Source organism: Protomyctophum bolini (genome assembly GCF_963924005.1).
Source record: "Protomyctophum bolini genome assembly, chromosome: 9".
Classification (NCBI taxonomy): Eukaryota; Metazoa; Chordata; class Actinopteri; order Myctophiformes; family Myctophidae; genus Protomyctophum; species Protomyctophum bolini.
Window position 1 is genome coordinate 29758680 of NC_137870.1, and position 20520 is coordinate 29779199.

Here is a 20520-nt window from a genome sequence, read left to right on the forward strand (position 1 = left end):
CTAAATTCCAACGTTGCACAGGCGCCTGTGCTTCATAGGTGGTTTTTGTCATGGTTTTTATGTGCTGAATTAGGGCTGTGGCTACAACCATGCAGGGTCCGTTTCTCCAAAGCGTTGTAACCTCCATTGTTGGAAAGCTAAAAAGAAACCCACCTGTTAAGTCAAGGCCCTCTATGCATATACTATTAACTTGCACTGAATGGAAAGTAAAGATTGTTTTATATCAGTGGAGAATGGCACTAATAGAAAATGGATAATAGATTGTAAGTATCATTGTCTCATTTTATTTTAGACCACATTTTCAGATGGATAATTGGGTACCGGTAATTATTAAAAAAATAACGTATCCATAATGTCTCAAGGTGACTCACTGAACATGTACAGTTGAAAAAGATTGTTGCCTAGATCATGAATCGTTTCCCACATGGCCATGTTTCAACACAATTTGTTTTCTGGGCATAGATATACAAAATGAAAATAAAAAACCTGCCCTGCTCCTGAATTTACTTTCTACTGGGTTTACTTAATCTCAACAAGTCCCCCTTCCACACCCTACCATGCAATACCACAATACCGCATTGCATGAGCATTGTCTGTCTGTCCATGAATGACTTAATCATGAGTCATGACAGATGAAGTGTTGATTGTTTGCATCTGTGTAAAAGTTGAAGAAATTGATAGAACTTGACCCGTCATCTCATACCCATGTAATGTGGAAAATATGCCTTGATTTCCATGAGTGGCATAGCATCAAATCTTTGAGATAAAATCCTTTGTAAAATGATACCCCATTCATACAATTTCAATCTGTTAATATATGTGAATAGAGTAAGGCAGTTTTGTAATTTATTCTTCTTCACAGCACTATTTTGTGTCTGTGTGTATGCATTTTTCAATTTGAGTGTGGTGGGATATACTATTTTATATCGAATGGAATCACCTGTAAATAATGTAATGTTTACCACTTGTGAATAAGAAAATAAGTGCAATTCAATTTAGCCTACATACAACCAACATTTAATAATTCATCTTTGTATGTGTGATTGTGATAACATGCTAACAAACAAACGTATGAAACATCAAATAAAGACACAATGAAGCTATGGCCCCTTGTAGTGCATTGCGTGACATGACATCACACCCAATTATGTTCTAGATGTGTGAAATAACTGCATGTAAAATGCAGCAATAAGCTATCACTGGGATTTAGCTGCTAGCCTATTTGGGAGGTGGTGGATGGAGAGAGCGCAAAGAATGGTCCTCAGGATGTTTTGGGCATGGTTCAGGCCTATCTACAGCTATTTAAATATTTAATATTTGATGTGATTTTAAAATAACGAAAAACAGGAGCACTGATTTGCCTTACTGGTGTAGTGTTCGAAAGAATCAAAATACGTGACCCAAGAATCCAAGTTAAAAGATGGGATTTCTTTTTGGTAACTAGACATTGCAATACCTTCTACCGCCACGAAGAGGCACTATTCGGCAAGTATTCTCCTGACAGTGACATGCCTATGGTGACACGACGGAAGCTGGTGACGTCATTGAACAACAAAGATGGCAGGAAGCAGCAACTACTGGGAAGGTGAGGTGTCTTTACAAAGTCCATAACTAACGATAGCACAATGGAACCTGATATTAATGACAGCAGAGCTGTTAAGTAAAAACATTCTGTGCCAGGACAAAAAACATTTGTCACACTTGAGTTACTGAAACCACAATTGTCACCGTATTATTCGCTAGCAACAAGCTAACGCAACATTTCAGGAGAGCAAGGTAGGTATATCTATGCTAACTACTGGCCAGTTGAGTTTACAGCTTGTGTGAATTTGATTGATTGAAATATTTATTAACAGTTTGCAGAATTACAGTACATTTCAAGCACAAACTCAATAGAAAGACTGTTAACTGTGAGTGGACGACCCAGTTAAGCATTACACTTGTTTACAAGGGGGTCCACCTTTAATTGTTCATGAATAGCAGATATAGCTCATTATGCCCTGTGAGCTATAAATCATGCTGCTGTTCGCAACCAGTGTTTCTGTGTTTGTTTGACTCCCGCATTAGTTGAACAGTGGCTCTTTCTACAGTATTGATTGATTGCATTTTTAATTTCACAGTGTAGAATGGATACATTTCAAACGAAAGCACTAGTCAATACAAAAACTGCTACTTTGAGGACGACACCGAAAAGCAGTAGACTTGTTTACATCAGGGTCCTCCATTTTCAATTCATCAGAACATTTAAAGACGTACAGATATAGACTTATATGAAAAACAGGAAATCATCATAGTGAAAAACTTATTTTTCCGGGGCAGTTTCGAATTGCAGCCGTCCGTAGGTGCTCTTTGAGAGCAGTTTTGATTGAAGGAGTCATGGGATTCACATTCCTTAATGGCTGTTGGTAGGGCGTTCCACATTTTAGTGGCATAGGAGCGGCACACTTTACTACTTCTTTCGATGGAAATAAGCGAATTAGCACAAAACACATGCAGAGGCCTTCCTCCACACTGGGAGAAAAACAGCATCTGAAAGTTTGATGGGGCATTCTTTACACGTGAGTGCAGCTAGAACCTTTCCATTGCATCTTATGAGAGGCAGGGTTCTTCTGCTGGTATGCGTGCGCATGCTGTTATCAGTGTGACGTCGTCTGTTAAGGCGTCTATTGAGTTCACAAGTTCCAACCTACCTCAATCTGGTCTCTCTCAAGCAGAAACGATGAACCCAAACCAGTGGGGAATCTCCATAATAATTTCCGAGTGTGTTGTTAGGTTGTGTTTACATGTGCGGCTGTGCGCTGTGTCACAGCTTCAATACGTCATCAGTATCGCCTTGATCCCGTCTCTAGCTGCCGCTGATCGGTCCCAAATCCACTGGTACATCGTCTCTGCCCGAGAGAGTCCAGATGGAGGCAGGAGGAGGAACTCACTACTGCCACCATCTGGCCGAGTCAGTTTAGGCATAGTGATACTGGACACAAAAAATAGAAGCCGGCCATGCTGAGATTACTATTTGATCCAAAGAGAATGGATTCCGTTTTTCCCAGGTGTAATGATAGTTTATCAGCGAGCCAGGACCGGGTGCAGATTCTACCAAGTAGCCTTTTCAACCTGCAGTTTGTTCCTGTCCGAGACCAGCAGTGCCGAGTCATCCGCAAACAGGAACAAGTTGCAGTCACAAGCTAATGTCATGTCGTTTACAGTTACATGTAGGACGACGATGACGACAGTGTTCTTCAACTTAAGCTGGTGTCCAGAGAAATTTCTCTAAAACACTAACTAATATGTCCTGGATGGACTCCTGGCTTTCAACATGCACTACAACACTTTCCTGGTTTTTGCCAGAATTGAAATAATAGTTGTTTTTAAATGGATGCATATAGGCATTTATCATGTTCTTTCCCTGTAAACATGCTCACCTAAACCAATCAGAAAACATGAACAAATGCATTGCGTGTCTACATTCAACGCTGAGGCTGGAGTCAATCAGTCGTTTCCTGTATGTTTGTATTGGTATATGGCATTAGTTGGTAAAAGTTGAATGTTTGGTATTTATTGGTATTTGGCATTGATAAAAGTTGCTTGTGTGCGTTTGTCCCAGATCTGCGGAAGCAGGCCAGGCAGTTGGAGAATGAGCTGGACCTGAAGCTGGTCTCTTTCAGTAAACTCTGCACCAGCTACAGCAGCTCCAGGGATGGACGAAAAGGAGAAACGTAAGGCCTGCTGCCTGCTTTAAAACCACACTGCGAATATTACTGGATTACATTTTGATCTTGTTGTGTGTCCTGGAATAATTGCTAAATTAAATCAAGGCTTTATGAATTGATTTGAGTTTTTTTTATTTTTTTATTTTGGAATAAATAGAAATGGTGCAATGGCTTTGTTTTGCTAGTGTCTGTGGAATACACACAAACACACATGATTGTAAGTGGCTGTGTGCTTATTTTGGGATTCATGCACAGACACTAAAGACCTAAATATTCCTGAACGCTGTATCACTTCAGTATAAAACAGAAACAGAATCCTAACCATTTCATCCAATCAGGAGAATAAAGGTGTGTGTGTGTGTGTGTGTGTGTGTGTGTGTGTGTGTGTTCCAGTTTTGTCTGTCCATCTTGTGTTTCATGCCTTCCAAATTCACTTGTTTATCCTATACTACTGTATGTATCTTGTATGAGTTTGTTCTCCTGATTTGATGAAATTGGTATTCTATTACCAAAAGAGATTGAGAGGGAATTCACACACTTACCAGGTGTTGCGTTTACTGTGAACAGTGCCACTGTGTGTACCGTACTTGGGAGTACGATTCATGTGTGCTCGGGTATTATAATTCTACGTATCAGGTGTGAAACCCATCTGTACCAAAACACAGATTTGTACTGCTATTTATATTATGGTATAGAATCGATCATATCATGTCACTCATCCTACTAGTATTTCAGTAACGCAGGCGGAAAGAAAATAATAATGTTGTGATGGTGAACTCTGCGCTGGTTGAAAAATTAATTCGAGGCTAGTTATTGCGAACGCAGTCAGCACTTACTATGAGACCTAGCAGATCATGTCTGTGTGTCTGTCTGTCTGTCTGTCTGTCTGTCCCGCATTTGTGCCCATATATGGAGCTGAGTGATTTGTGTCACCATGACTCAGCCATAACCATATAAGGAGTCCCCAAAGCAGCTATACGTCCAAAACCCAAATATGTACGAGCTGCGTTCGCTTCCCGCGTTTGCGAGTCTTACTGGTAAGATACACAGGACACATAAGTGGTCATGCAACAGAATTGAACGTTAGCTGTGCAGCGATGTAACAAAAACAGTCAGTCATCACACACTGCTTTGGTTGTGTATTGTTTCTATTGTTATAAATTATAAACTTATAATTCAAGACCTTCAGGAACACTCAACACTGTCAAACTTTATTATTCTGTCTAACTCTGTTATTCTTCTGTCACTTGACATTCTCTATCCCAAGGTCCCACAGCCACAGTGCATGGAAAAAAATGTTTTTTGTTACTTTTGTAGCTTGTAAACTTAGTAAGTGTTAGTCGTCAGTTTGTATCTTCATAACCTGTCTTTCTTGTCTATGACTTTGTCGCTTTGTTGCTGCTAGTGTGAATGCAGCATACGGTAATCCTAATTGAGGCTCCAGTACAATATCCAGAACATTTCATGTTTATTTGCATATTGTTGTACCTGACATGGTTGCAACTTTGCAAAAGAACGTATGAAATCTATATTATAAATAATTTCACTGAACAATTCAATTTAGATTTTGGATAATGTTTAACTTTTTAAACATTTCAAGTTTAGAAGAAAGAAGAGAAGCACTGCCGTGGTCCGTGCGGACTGTAAACAGGTGCTCGTTGGCGAGGGTTCGATATTGAGAAGGCAAAAAGGTCCAAGGCACTCTGCTGCAGTCAAGTAAAAAAGCCTTTATTTAAAGCAGCATGGCAAAGAGCATTAAAAAAACAGACCTACAGTACGCGTTTCGGATATACAGTACAAGCCTTCATCAGGGTCCCAAATAAAGTTATTTTTTACTTGACTGCAGCAGAGTGCCTTTGGACCTCTTTTTGTATTCTCATTTCAAGTTTAGCTTTTCAATTTGCCATCACCACCTCAACTTTTTAATCTTCACTCTTACATTATTTTATCTCCTCCAGGTCAGACACTACCCCCTTGCTGAACAACTCCACCCAGGACAGGATGTTTGACACCATGTCAGTAGAGATTGAACAACTGTTGGCCAAAGTAAGACTATTGCTGTGTAGTATTCTGAGAACAGTTTAGGATACTTACAGTACTTACTTAGGCTACTTCAACGTGACAGTGAAATTAAGGAGGACAGGCAACCTCTGAGCTTGCATGCATGTTTTGTTTAGGTATATTTTTAGATAGCTTTTAGCCAAGACAAAGTCGAATCTTCCTCGGGTCAGACACAGAAAAGTATCTCAACAAAAACATTCATTACATCAACTATATTTTAATCACTATATTCTATAAAATAACAATTAAATTAGAAATATAGATCAATTAAGTAAATAAATAAATAAACAAACAAAACAAAAATAAGACAATTTGCACTTGTTAGCATTAAGTGTTCTTTTAACTTTTTCTTGAAGGTGGATGTTGAAATAACAGCATTTTGTCTATAAGTATAGCCTATAGTAAAGCTTTTAAGTCACACTGGCCAGCTCTACTTGAGATGTCTCGATTGTTTCTGCAAGTAGAATCATGTTGTGTGTTTTTTATATCGTATGCCATTGTTCGGTCTTGGCATGCATGAGTTGTTGTGTCTAAGCTTCTGTATGGGTCTGTGTTTCTTATCTGATTGCTTCCCTCCTGGTTTTAAATAGTTTTCATTATTTCCCCTTTTCTTCCACAGCTCACTGCAGTTAACGACAAGATGGCAGAGTATACCAGCACCCCTGGCGCGGCATCTCTCAACGCCGCTCTCATGCATACGCTACAGAGACACAGAGACATCTTACAGGTCTGTCGCATTTCCTTTCATCCCCCCTTCCCTTTCTTTCACTCCCTGCACCAGGGATTCCCAGTTACAAGTTGAAGATTAAAGTTGGTTCCTATCAAATACAATGATTTACAGTTTAGGAGACTAGGTAAACAATGAACATAGCACCTAGAGGTGCTCCGATCAATCAACCAAATCGGACGATTTTCACACACAAATGACTCAATCGACAATTTACCCGATCTGGAGAAATGGATCTTTTATACCATTTAAGTGGTATAAAAGTAAATTAGATATTCTAGTCCTTACCCGTTCTAATATATGAACACCAAATTAAGTATAGTGGGTAATGCGATGTAATAGATCACATTATTGATTGGGAGGGAATTGTTAACGGATGTGCTTGGGAAGGGCACAAAGTTAATATTATTAGGCAAGTGGCGTGCAGAGCATTCCCTGGGGTTGGGTGTGTATTCCTGGGACTCAAATAAATACGTCTCTGTGTGTGTGAGACACGCACACGCACACACACGGCACACGCCCCAGAGTGTGTTTCGACACGGCAGCAGTACAGTGTGTGCACTGCACAGTGCACACACAGTACAGTCTAGAGTAGACAACACTGACAGGTGGGGGCGGTGTTTTTGAATGACGCACACGCAACCCATGGTTGTTGATAGACAGATAATCGATCCGATGTTATCCTGCTGTTAATGTTATTACATTGGGTGTAGTAGTCTATTGTAACATTTTCCTTGGCTTTGACTACTTCAGACAGAACATCTGTAACCGTGCGTCACCAGGCTTTCAGCTGTCTGTCTGCCGTTTGGTTTGAAGTTATAACGAGTGACGTTTGAACATTGCAAAGTTGTCAAATGCTGTATCTGTAGTACTCTGGGAGAAGTTTTCCCTGTGTGGCTCTGCTGCCTGCCAGGGGGAACAGCGAGAACGCTCTTCATTCCAAAAGGGGAGGTGCGGTGGAGAAGGCAAGGGGAATGTTGCACCGAAAACTGTGACCCATCCATTAATCTGTGCCCAAAAAACCTGATCGGAGCACCCCTAATAACATCTGTCTAAATAATATATCATCTTAATTACATTCTTTACATTTTGATCAATAGAAACTAAACATGAGAATGAATAACAAAGACATGTCTGCATACTGTAGTAGCCGTATCTTGGTCAGTCGCTAACATCAATCAAGAGAGAAGTTTGTTTGAAGGTGTGCAAGGAGAGTGAATATTATAAATATCTGAAAATAAAATTCCTAATTTCTACCCTAGGACTATACTCACGAATTCCACAAAACCAAAGGCAACTTCTTGGCCATCCGAGAAAGGGAGGACCTACTAGGATCTGTCAGAAAAGACATTGAGTGAGTACCTGTGCATACACGTACGTACTGTACTGTACCGTACTTCAGCTCTTACCACAAATTAATATACCAAATTCAAACATGATTAAACAGATGTTCCAATATTTTGTAATCACTGCAGAGAGTGAATTGCACTCTTAAAGGCCTTGTTTATAAATGCTTTCAATTTTGATCAGTAACTTAGCATGATGGTTTCATTATCATTTCCTATTTCAGGTTAATGAAAAGATAATTGTTGTTTTAATAGCACAACTCACTTGGAGTGTTATATTAACTAACCTTATTAAAAATGGTCTATAAACAAATTATTAATTTGATTTTTTGAGTGGTGCAACCACTCCTACAACCAGCAATGTCCGTGTTCACCCGCCTATGTGTTGGTTCACCCACCCACCCATGCACCTATGTGACTATGAGCACGGGTATGACTATTAGTACCAGTAGGGGCGCTGTTGTGCCACAGCACATAAAGAGAAAGTGTCTTTTTTTTAATATATTTTTTATCCCACGATTTTGTAACCCATTTTTCACCCCTGTGTCAATCATCTACTGTGAAAGAGAAAGTGTCTTGACAATTGTGGCCTGTCAAGAGAAATTCAAAAGTGTGATTGTAGTGAAGGTGGTATCTTTGCACGAGCGTGCCTGAAGTTTCACACTAATCACTAAAAAGATTACATTGACGAGCGTTAGCTTTGTTTTTTTTTTGCTTTGAGGGCAGCTACTGTTCAGTTTATTTATTTCCTAGAAGAATAATTGAACCGTGACCCCTTCCTCCTGGCACTGCTCCTAGAAATGGCCATTAAAATGGAGAAGATTCATGGACTCTTTGACCCTGTGCTAGAAAGATGGTTCTGTCCTCACATTGACTCGGCTATGAGTAAGGGCATTGAAATGAGTTTGGGATTTCCATGGACCATGACTCTTGTCTGTTTTTAATGGCTTATTGATTCTCAAGACACAGCTGTGTGCGCAAGGAAGACCACTGCAGGCTCCCTATTGAATATTGATTCTCCACTTCCCTTCTTGTATGCAGATAGTCAGCCCGTCACCTATGTTCTATGGTCCTCCACTCCAGTGAACCACTCATAGTGGAAGATTGAATAGATGTAATTCCACATTCCGGGTTAAACTCCTCACTGAAAAGTGGCTGTCGACTCCATGCGGAGGAGGAGACATATGGTTGTCTCTATATACCCTGCCCAAGCCATCAGTGGAGGTTACCAGCGACAGGGTCCATTCATAGCCATGCGCTCTAAAGCGCATGGCTCTTGTTACTAGAATTCATTCATATAATGGCTAGTGTAAAACAAAGGGATTAATAGGGTAAAACCTACAGTACCTACTGAAACAATATATCTAAAATACCAGTTAATCTGGCAAAGCATTTTTATTGTACCCCAACAGATGAATGGAGGCTAAATCTACATTTTGTCTGAGTTTGTACAACTCTTTTTGAACTTGGAGCTGCATAAGTCCTTGGATTTCTTTTTGGATTATTTGATTATTCATGACGTACACATACAGCATAACCATGGCTATACTTCAACTATACAAACATGGGGGTCGCCAGCTGCTTCTTTTCACTTGATAGTGAGGAACTCAATATCCCTCCGGATCCTGCTCCCTGCTGAAGAGGAGCCCTGACTGACTAACCTGTAGGAGTTGCTAGTGCAACAATAGAGAACGCCTTCACCTGCCAGCTTCCACACATTATGAACATGGCCAATACGCTCTGTGCATAACTATAGTTCCCTCTTCCAGAAGGTGGCAAACCTGTTTCCTGTTCAGTTTCACCATAGCTTCATTTGATTGGCTCAGCAGCAGATCTTTGAACCGGAAATAATGAAGGTATCATGTGTTTCCAGTTCAAATCTTCTGATCAGCCAATAAAACGAAGCTATTTGAAACCGACCCGGAAAACGGAAATAGACCTAGAACGGTATGACCCTGTGCCTCATTCACCGCTGCAATTCATTGGAGCGACATGAATCGCACTGAGGTGGAAGTGTGCCGTTATAAGGTGCATCCCCGCCATCCAGTCATGTGACTCACGTCCCTTCCTTTCATTACTTTCCTAGGCACCAATGCGGAAGCTTGCCCTCACTTGAGAGCATACGCCCCAGAGCCGAAGGAAGCGTCCTTTCTGTGTCTATGTTTATGCCACCAAGGACTGTTGCAATTGTGCAGTATTGTTTTGAGGGTATAATGTATAACGGGGGTTTTCAACTGATTGTGAACCAGGCAGGGACGCCACCCTGACTAAGAATCAACCTGGGGTGTCAGTGTTGTGTTGGGTGGGGATATGTGAGCTAAGATTAGTTGGTTGAGAACAACCACTGATCTATTCCTCTTATTTTATCCAACCTTCCATATTAAACTCATATGAACTCATACTATATTGATTTGTAACACTTATGAGTGAGCAAACACATGCCATTAAATCGCCACATTTCCTAATAATGAGGACACTTTCCCTTTTTCAGATGGTCCATGAGATGGTCCATGGCATGACTACATGCAGGTGGTCCATGTCTGTCTTTTATTGGCTATAGTGGTGGGCAAGAACAGAGTCATGTCATTTTCTGGCTCCATGTGCTAGCCCTGTACATAATACTGTTATATAATACTATTCTGCAGTTATGCCAGTGTGGCAGTACCATTCTCACAGAGATACATTGCTATGAAAGGTAATTTGCTTTTGCTGTTTGAAAACTCATGCATCTCTTGAAAGAGTCTTTGGACACTGCGCATCCTCTTCTGTAGTAAGCTTGAAGTACTTTTAGAATTGAAGCCTCCTCCAATGACCACTGATACTGTTTTTCATTCCACTGTCCTCATATCACACAAATACCAAGTATGTTTTTCAAAACTAAAACTAAAACTAAATCTTCACTTTATACATTACTGAATGAATGAATGAATGACCAGGGACCACATTAACTACCTTCACGGACCACCAGTTGAAAACGTCTGCTGTATAATATTGAACCAAGCACTGCATGTACTATAGTAGTGTTCAATAATTCATATTGTCAAGGAGCCACTACTGACTACTAATAGGCCCAGCGATGGTGAGTCTAATGCATAGCAATAAGCCAGTGTTACTGACGCTACAATCTGCATAATGATGACTAATGAGCAAGTGGCCTAACGAGAGCCCCTAAGCTCACAGGTGTTGTGGTCATGGTATAGAGGAGAGGACTGATGAATAATATTATGGTCCTCTGGCTGTATTCACACCGTACAAAGTTGACATTCCTTGACATTCAGATTTTCCGTAAATCAAAGAAAGGAATGTGAACACTGCCACTGCTTGAACACCTGACTAGAGTGCTTGACATTAGCCTTTATCTGTTGTACCATCATCAATGTAGCTGCTTGTGTTTATGTTTAGAGCATTGGAACTTTACTTTGGGTTAGTAAATCCAAAACACACAAACATCTGTCTGGTAAAACTACAACCAAGAGCATTGCTGCTAATGAGCCGGGGTTTAACTCCAGAGTAGGAGGAGGCAGAGCTGCGATGTCAATAAGTGGCGGGTAGACAGTAATTAGACTAAAGTTAATTGTAAGCCCACGTACTTCCTCTATTGCCACAACAATGTAATTCTTGATTTAATAGCATAATTATGTTCCATTTGTTTTTAAGGGCCAATATGCGCCCTAGGAACCTGAATGATTTTTTTGTCTTTCAAAAACAAAATTTTTCTAATAGACCCTCAGAGTCCATTTATAATCTGGATAATCTGTAATTTAATTTCTCCAATGAATTGATGCCACACCACAGGTTTAGAGTTTGGTGCAGTATTGTCTTGGGACTGGCAGTCAGCCAGCCCATCACTGCATGCTTTGAAGTCAATGAAACCTCGCCGTACCGACTGGGCTTGAGTTTCGTTCAATAATTTATGTTTGGCCTTGGACCTGAGACCTGAGATATTGTAAAAACGTTATGGAACATTATTATTTGCTTTTTACTAAGCAGATGTATGTTTACGTTTGGCATGTACGGTGTGCTACTCGACTTGGGTACTAAATGCCCAATCGCCCATGCTGCAGTGATTCTGTTAACTGAGGTAGCTAGAGGGCAGCATTGTTCTCTAGGATTCAGTTTTCCTTTTGATAAAGCACCCACACACACACACCCATACTATTTTCCAATGCTACTGCCTGCTTGACTACAGCAACAGCAGCTGCCTAAAAACCCGCACTGAGCTCAGAACTATACAGCTGCCAGTACTGTGATTCTAAATGTCAGCAGGATAATGACAGCTAGTCTGTGATTTACATTGGTGCCCTTTTGAATAAGCCAACAATACTCTCTGGCCGCCTGTTTAACTACTAAATATTATTTACCATGATTGTTTTTGATTCGGTTGGGATGGTTGTGTGGGGTAGATTGTTGTTGATGGGGTTGGTATATGAGTATTTGTCTGCTGTTTCATTTGAACGATTCATCGCTCTTTTCTCCTCCTCCCTTTCTCTCTCTCTCTCTAGTGGAACAGGAGGGTGGGGCTGTGCTAAATGGTCAGACTCCCAGAAGGGTATATGAGGAGGCAGCTGCTAAGGATGCTGAGTGTAAAGTGTTGCATCCAGCAGGAGGAGAGTAGACGTACTGTATGAGCAGATGTGCAATGATGGCTCAGACATACTGTATGTACTGTAGAGCACACTGTCTTATTTTATGCCACCCATAAAATTGCATGGAGACATGAATATTCGGATGTAATCAATGCAATGTCACATTCATAATGTAATGGTAGTAGGGAGATGGCGAGGAACAGTGTGCTATTTAATTATTTATTAGATTATTCCCGACTGCTCGTTCTGTTGCCGTTCATTATTACTTTTTTTTATTTTTTATAAATAAGTGCACATTCATGTAGCTTCACGTGTTTTTCAGACTGATTGATTCTTGCTGCTGATTGATTGATTCTTTTAGTTTTTGTACTCATTCAACCCCTTAGATCAGGGGAGACAGACACAGACGACATCCCTTATGCAGCTCATATTTATTATTTATGCTGGTCTAAATGCTTTAGTGTGAGGGAGGTTGCTGGAGCAAGAGAGAATAAGGAACAAAGAGGGTTGGATGGTTTTAGAATTCTGAATGAAATAAGTGAATAATCAAACTTTTGCTTTGCAAGATTGCCCCCATTGTCGGTATGTGAAATGAATGTGTGCATGTGTGGCATACGTTGTAAAGCACTGAGTGGTTGGAAAACTAGAAAAGCACTTTATAAATGCAGTCTATTTACAATTTTTACTGTCAGACCAGCTAATAGAGCCCAGCCAACCCAGCATGGAAAGATGATGGATTGAGTGGGTAGGGGGCGGAGCACAGCTCTGTTCTAATAAGAACTTCAACACATTCTGAAGTTTTGAAATTTTTGGAGATGGGTATAATGGTGTAAAGTTTAAAAAACAAACAAGACATCTTAGTTGTTCCATGAGACAAAAAAGAATCCAAGACCTTGGTCTAGAAGCGCTTTTGGGACTTTGACATACGAATGATTGAGCTCGGGAACAATGCAAGTTGTGATTGCATACCACACACGGATTTGTATGAGAAATAAGAAACTGGTATAAAGATTTGTTGTACCCATCGTCGGAGTACCTGTTGTACCCGTCTGTCTGGGTCCCTTTTATGTCCATACAGTTACAGTATATAGAAATACCTGCTCATTATATGCCCATATTGATTGGATCGGCGGTTTTGGACAACTGGATGTCCATAGATGCCTATATATGGGCATTTCAGTCTGTCAGTTCGGCAGTTCTGGACAACCGCCAAGGCTTGATGCTGGGCGCCTGAGACATAACATTTTACATTTTTATTTTTGCAATCATATTTTTTTGTTAATCATTGTGTATATCAAACATGTCTTCCCTAGGTCATACAAGAGCGGCTCCGGGGTAAACAACAGAAGAACAGAGCTGTTCCTGAAGGAGCACGAACACCTGAGAAAGTAAGTTCCAACACTCCTAGGTTTTGTTGCTTCTTCACATATTAACTCAAACCATGCACACGTTCAAACGACAGCAAATATAGCAGAACATCTACTTCCTGGCGACCTTAGGTCTTATCCATCTATCTAGCAGAGTGAAAATGGCACTGACATGAATTTATTATTTACAGAAGTGATGAAACTAGAGACACAAATTGCATACAACTTACACGTTCTAATATACAGTATGAACACCAAATTAGGTACAGTGTGGGTAATGAGATGACGTTATTGTTTGGGAGGGAATTGTTAACGGATGAGCTTGGGAAGGGCACAAAGTTAATATTATAAGTGGTCTGCGGAGTATTCCTGGGACTCGCATAAATACGTCTTGTGTGTGGCTGAGACACGCATGCACGCACACACGGCACACGCCCTAGAGTTGGTTTTGACATGGCAGCAGCGCCCTGGACGGCGTGTGCACAGTACAGACAACACTGGCAGGCGTTGGCGGGTGTTTACGCAACCCTATAGGGATTTTGAATGACGCGCACGCGACCCGTCGTGACTCGTGAGACTCGAGTCGAGGCGATTTTTCTTTTATTTCTTTATTACAATTTAGGCATTTATCAGACGCTCTTAATCCAGAGCGATTTACATTAAGCAAGAACAAAAGCATGGGAATACATCACATAAAAGCATTTATCATGAAACATCAGCTAAGAAAGTAACAGTGGAATATCTATATAATGAAACTATACATATAAACTATACATATATACTACTATGCTATACATATGTACTATGGCGTTCTATGACTATATACAATGCAATTCTAGTGCTGTCTACATAACATGCTATAAGTCTGTATCAAATGCTATCCAAGTCTACAGAAATGCTATCTAAGGGGGTAGGGTAAGTGCTATGGGCCATGATGGCAAATGCAGTGCAGTAGGCTATACATGTCCTTGGCTTTGACTATTTCAGACAGGAGTCACAGGACATGGCCATCTGTAACCGCACGTCACCAGGCTTTCAGGTGCCACACGCCCCTCACCACAATGCCAGTGCTGTTTCACCTGTGTTTGGTTTGAAGATATCGAGTTATGTGTAAACATTGCAAAGTTGTCGCTATGATGTCGGGGAGGAAGCGAAAGTGAATTCATGTTGTCATCAGTGTGGCTATAGCCAGGCTTGGGGCGTGAAGGTGCGTTCAAAGCTGAAGATATATAATATGTTTCCAGTTGCTTCAGGCGCTTCACTGTGGTCGCGCGCGTTGGTTATAAAAGAAGTAGAAAAAAAATCCTGTGGATTATTGAGTGGATTATTGTCGATATAAAAAAGTACACAGTCATTTAACGTTGGGAGTGTAACCAAATTATCCTGTGTGTGTTCACCATGGTGGAATGTTAACAGTCCAGTCCATTGACTGGCGAGTGTAGCAGAAGAAATCGGGGACACAGTGTGTCCGCCGTCGTAGCGCGGGGCCACGCGCAAAATTGTATAGGCCACTGTTGTGTTGCGGCTGTAGCAGAGGAAGCATGACAGTGGGCCGGGGTAACAGAGAACGGTGGCCTGTGATGCAGGTGTCGCTAGGGTGCGGGGCTGTGAGGTTGCGCGTTTTCCCATGTAAGTAGATGGGGAAATTTTTATTCACTAATAAGTCATTATTAATTAATAATTTGTTAAATGGAAAAAAGGGCTTTGTGAAGACCTCCGTAATATTATGGTCAATGCACCGTGCAGGCAAGGAGGAGCTACTACAGTGTTTCAGACATCGATTCATTCAGACATTCAGACATTGAGTGAATTATAATTGATAATATAAATATTGATTGTGATATGACAGTATGCTGTGTAAGCTGTTTTTGGCCCCACAACCTGGTGAACACATTTCTCAAGAGCGGAGGAATTACTTTGTAGACATTATTGTGCTTTTTCCTCAATTGTGTAGCCAATCTATTATTTGGAATTTTGCAAAAATGCAATCTAAATAAACTAAAGTAGTATGGAGAGTATTTCCATACTGCGTTTAACAAAAATCCTTCACCATGACATGCATTTGGTCAGTGTACCTCAAGTGTTTTTCTTTTCTCTCAATCTTTCAAATCATGAGTTGGCTTTATTTCTGGGTCTGTGTTAGTGATTGAAAGTAGACCATAGGTGGTAGTTCCAGTTCTACAGTGCTGTGTACCCTTTCTTGGCAAAGCAGTAGCCACTCCCAGTAATCAAGCTAGCAAGGCTTGGATTTCTCATCTTGATGGGGCTCAAGGCTGCTTGGTCATTTGGATTAAGCACTGGCGATCAAAGTCTTTCTCTCTCTCTCTCTCTCTCTCTCTCTCTCTCTCTCTCTCTCTCTCTCTCTCTCTCTCTCTCTCTCTCTTGCTGCCTCTCTCTCCAATTCAATTCAATTCAAAGGTGCTTTATTGGCATGAGAAAACATACGTTTACATTGCCAAAGCAAAAGTGGAACAAAACAATCAAGATAAAACAATAAAGTTTAGTCCGGTGCTCTCCCCAGGTTGGCGGAGGGTGTGTAGAGCCCAGGATCACATTAGATGATTGACACAGGGGTTAAAAATGGGTCCATTGTGGGATTGTGCATTTTCTGCCAGATATATTAGTAATACATCCATATAGGAGACGCTTTATACTTTTGAAAGTTGACAGCAGTATTTCAATGTTTTCATACTCTCCTTGGGTGATTGTAATCCGTGGGAAGTACATGTCTCTGATGTCTTGGTACAGTGGACAGTTTGTGTCTCTGATGTCTTGGTACAGTGTTCAGACGGCTAGGAAGTGTAGCTTAGTCTCTACCTCGTTTTGTGTGCAGTGGGTGCATAGTCTGTCTTCTCTTGGGAGCAATGTCTGCCTATGGTGGAATATCGTAATACTGTTTTCACTGAGTCTATAAGGTTTGTAATCCATTTTGGAATTATATTCCACTAGTAGTTTTGGCCTGGAACCAGTTGGTGTAAAGCTTACTGAGCATGTTGATGAACTCATTATGCATGTTGTGCTCATAGGGTGTGGGTCTGGGACTCTGGGAGTGGTTGTTTTCAGAGCTTGGGCATAAGTGTATTGTGTTGTGGTTGGTGGTGCTTGCATGTGAGTGGATGGTGGTGGGTATGTCTGTCTGTCTCTCTCTCTCTCTCTCTCTCTCTCTCTCTCTCTCTCTCTTGCTGCCTCACTTTCTCTTAATCAGCCCTCTTGCCACCACCTAAGGGAAGCTGTGTTTTTCTTGTTTTTAAGCTCCACCTATTGCGGTTTTAATCAGGCTATAGAAATCTAATTTGGTTTTGAGCACCTTGTCTTTTAGTCCTGTGTGAAAACATTTTGTGTTCCAGACAGTTAGAAGAATATATGGGCATGGTAAGCTAGGCAATTTTTTTCTTCTTCCACGCATTATAATCCTGCAGTTAACGACATGGTAATAAAACCTAAAGGTCAAAGCATCGCACAGTTTTCCATTTACATAGCCATTTGTGTAAGCCTTGGCTGGTCAGTCTTATCCTGCTACCCTAATAGACAGGGGTACATGAGCACCTGGCCGTTCATTCGTGCTCTATCTCCGACCAAGCCACACTTCCACCACACATCTCTCTATGCAAAATAAAACCTGCACACTCCCACAAAAGACATAGACTACATTGCATTCGCCAAAAATGTCTTCTTTACTGTTTAAATATTACTTTTCTGAAACACGCTATTCTTGCTCAACCTCAACAGCCTACGTCAGAATCGTCATGTTGGCGTCTACTACGCCAACTACGTTCACTTAATGGGGCCAGTCCTTCACAGTGACACACGCGTTAGATCAACCACGCGACCGGGATGGTTTCTACCCCTCAATGTCGTGCCTACTCTACACTGCCATCCGAAGGCCCCTCCCCCTTTCACTGCTCCTGTGTGTGACCTGTGAACTACTCTCTGACTGCACTGTGGCTTGATTTATATGTGCGAGGTTGAAATGTAATGCACATAAATTAATTATAGGTCCAGCAAGCAAATCATGATTGTCTGTTTGTGCTCAATAGGTCACCATCACATTCCGATTTTAGGTGTTGTGTTTTCTATGACATTTATTTGGGCCAGTAGTTTCATATCTATCCTTTTTCCGACCAACACAGAACATGCTAACGGTGTTAGCGCGTTAGCATCCATCTTGCTTTTCATTTATATGTGCGAGGTGGAAATGTAATGCACATAAATTAATTATAGGTCCAGCAAGCAAATCATGATTGTCTGTTTGTGCTCAATAGGTCACCATCACATTCCGATTTTAGGTGTTGTGTTTTGTATGACACTTTGGCCAGTAGTTTCATATCTATCCTTTTTCCTTTGACCAACACAGACCATGCTAACGGTGTTAGCGCGTTAGCATCACACAGCTTACAGCGTCAGTGTTGCATGAATACTTTCAACCATGACAATGCCGACTACTTTTGCTACACACACTTCCCAAGGATTATGGAGATGTCTTTATTTTTTTTTTAAGGTTGAGAAATGAAATAATTATGGTCGTTTCTAATCTCAGCATTTCACAAGAGAAAGACGTGGATGCCTTTCGCTGCGCTGTTGGCGTTGCCATGTCTCATAGAAACAAGTAAATAGGTCTTTAAAAAGAATCCCAAAACAAGCGCATATAACAGGGGTCTGTAACCTATTTTAAATGAAGTGCCATGTTTTTATTTTCTAGATAGTGAGTCAGCCACAAGCTCACATCACAACAATAATCCATGTAATAATCACAATAACAATACTAATAATAATAATCATAATAATCCTGCTACCCTAATAGACAGGGGTACATAAGCACATGGCCGTTTATCCAACAGCTTTCTCCGACCCAACCACACTTTCACCACACATCTCTATATGCAAAATAAATTCGGCACACTCCCAGAATACATATAGGCTACATTTCATTGAAAGAAATGTCTTAATTACTGAATAAATATTACTTTTGTCAACCACGCCATTGTTGCTCAACATCACCAGCCTACGTCAGAATCGTCATGTTGGCGTCTACTACGCCAACTACGTTCACTTATTGGGGCCAGTCCTTCACAGTGACACACGCGTTAGATGAACCACGCGACCGGGATGGTTTCTACCCCTCAATGTCGTGCATTTGCTGCGCCCTTCTAATGCTGCGCCACGCCTACTCTATACTGCTCCATGCGACTCGAACAGCGTCAGCAGCAGCAGCTCCGAGCCTCCGTCAGAAAGGCTGCCCACAGCACTGCACAGCCCCACACCCAAATGAATCGAATGAATGAATAAGGCGCTTATATCGCTATTGCTCAGTGAATGGGACATTTACATTAAAAGCAATCGGATGGACGCGTGGATAACGGCATGGTTGTGTGCAATCGGAGGGAAAGCTTCCATAATCCATATAGCTTCCATGCTAGCTGCTTCAGACACAGGGGAGGGGAGGGAGAAATAGTGCGAAATAGCGCTTATGCAACAATTACCCTAAAACACAAACACCTCAACTCGATGTCATTGTGAATAAGAATTTCGAGCGAAATAATAATTTTTGGAAGGACACTTTCACCCAGTATGAAGCTAAATGTGGAAGCCGTGTGTGTCACACCAAAACGGCTGACCTATAGAATCCTGTAACCAGCCTCTCGCACTGCCTGCGAGTTGGCTCCGTCTAAGGCTCCGTCTTATGAGCAAATTTAGAACTTCCGGTCTGACAGCTAGCAGATTTAAGACATCCGGTTGCTTTCAGAATAAAATAAGATTATTTAATTCGTTAATTAAATAATTTTTACATTACATTATTAGTATTATTATTACATTACAGTTATTGTAAAGACACACATTATGTTTCTGTGTAAAAATAAGTAATTAAATAACATAAAAAAGTTATCTAAATGGATAAATGCTATTCACTGGAGTGCATGGACTTTATAAAGTGGACACTGGACAAAAGACGGCTCCGCCAGGCAACTATCTGGACATACCCACGCGTTTGGGAAGATGTCCTCTACCACCCCACAGTCTCCGCTAAGCGGGAGAGGTGTAAAATTCACAGCAGCAGAGCTTCTACTGGGGTCAATGCAAAAAAATGTACCGTTTCCGGACCCAGAATGGACACTGGACAAAGAGGCCTCCGCGAGGCAACTATCTGGACATACCCACGCGTCCGGGGAGATGTCCTCTACCACCCCACAGTCTCCGCTAAGCGGGAGAGGTGTAAAATTCAGAGCAGCAGACCTTCTATTGGGGTCAACACTCAAAAAAGTGCCGTTTCCAGACCCAGAATGGACACTGGACAAAGAGGCCTCCGCGAGGCAACTATCTGGACATACCCACGCGTCCGGGGAGATGTCCTCTACCACCCCACAGTCTCCGCTAAGCGAGAGAGGTGTAAAATTCAGAGCAGCAGAGCTTCTACTGGGGTCAATGCAAAATAAATTACCGTTTCCGGACCCAGACTGGACACTGGACAAAAGACGGCTCCGCGAGGCAACTATCTGGACATACCCACGCGTCCGGGGAGATGTCCTCTACCACCCCACAGTCTCCGCTAAGCGGGAGAGGTGTAAAATTCAGAGCAGCAGACCTTCTATTGGGGTCAACACTCAAAAAAGTGCCGTTTCCAGACCCAGAATGGACACTGGACAAAGAGGCCTCCGCGAGGCAACTATCTGGACATACCCACGCGTCCGGGGAGATGTCCTCTACCACCCCACAGTCTCCGCTAAGCGA

General features: G+C 41.5%; 2 protein-coding genes across 2 annotated transcripts in view; both read left to right on the forward strand.

Annotated features, from left to right (window-relative positions):
• cpda (carboxypeptidase D, a) overlaps positions 1–1103 on the forward strand; it is a 23568-nt gene extending 22465 nt beyond the window's left edge. Inside the window, exon 21 of the mRNA XM_080773104.1 lies at positions 1–1103. This exon is cut by the window's left edge and continues 1037 nt beyond it. The gene's annotated coding sequence lies outside the window, so the exon portion shown is untranslated.
• Positions 1104–1552: 449 nt separating this feature from the next.
• gosr1 (golgi SNAP receptor complex member 1) overlaps positions 1553–20520 on the forward strand; it is a 39477-nt gene continuing 20509 nt past the window's right edge. The window contains exons 1-6 of the mRNA XM_080772815.1: positions 1553–1585; positions 3602–3713; positions 5666–5753; positions 6388–6495; positions 7758–7849; positions 13741–13815. Of these exons, the coding sequence (XP_080628941.1) occupies positions 1558–1585; positions 3602–3713; positions 5666–5753; positions 6388–6495; positions 7758–7849; positions 13741–13815 (503 nt within the window). The 5' untranslated portion in view covers positions 1553–1557. The remainder of the gene's footprint in view (positions 1586–3601; positions 3714–5665; positions 5754–6387; positions 6496–7757; positions 7850–13740; positions 13816–20520) is intronic.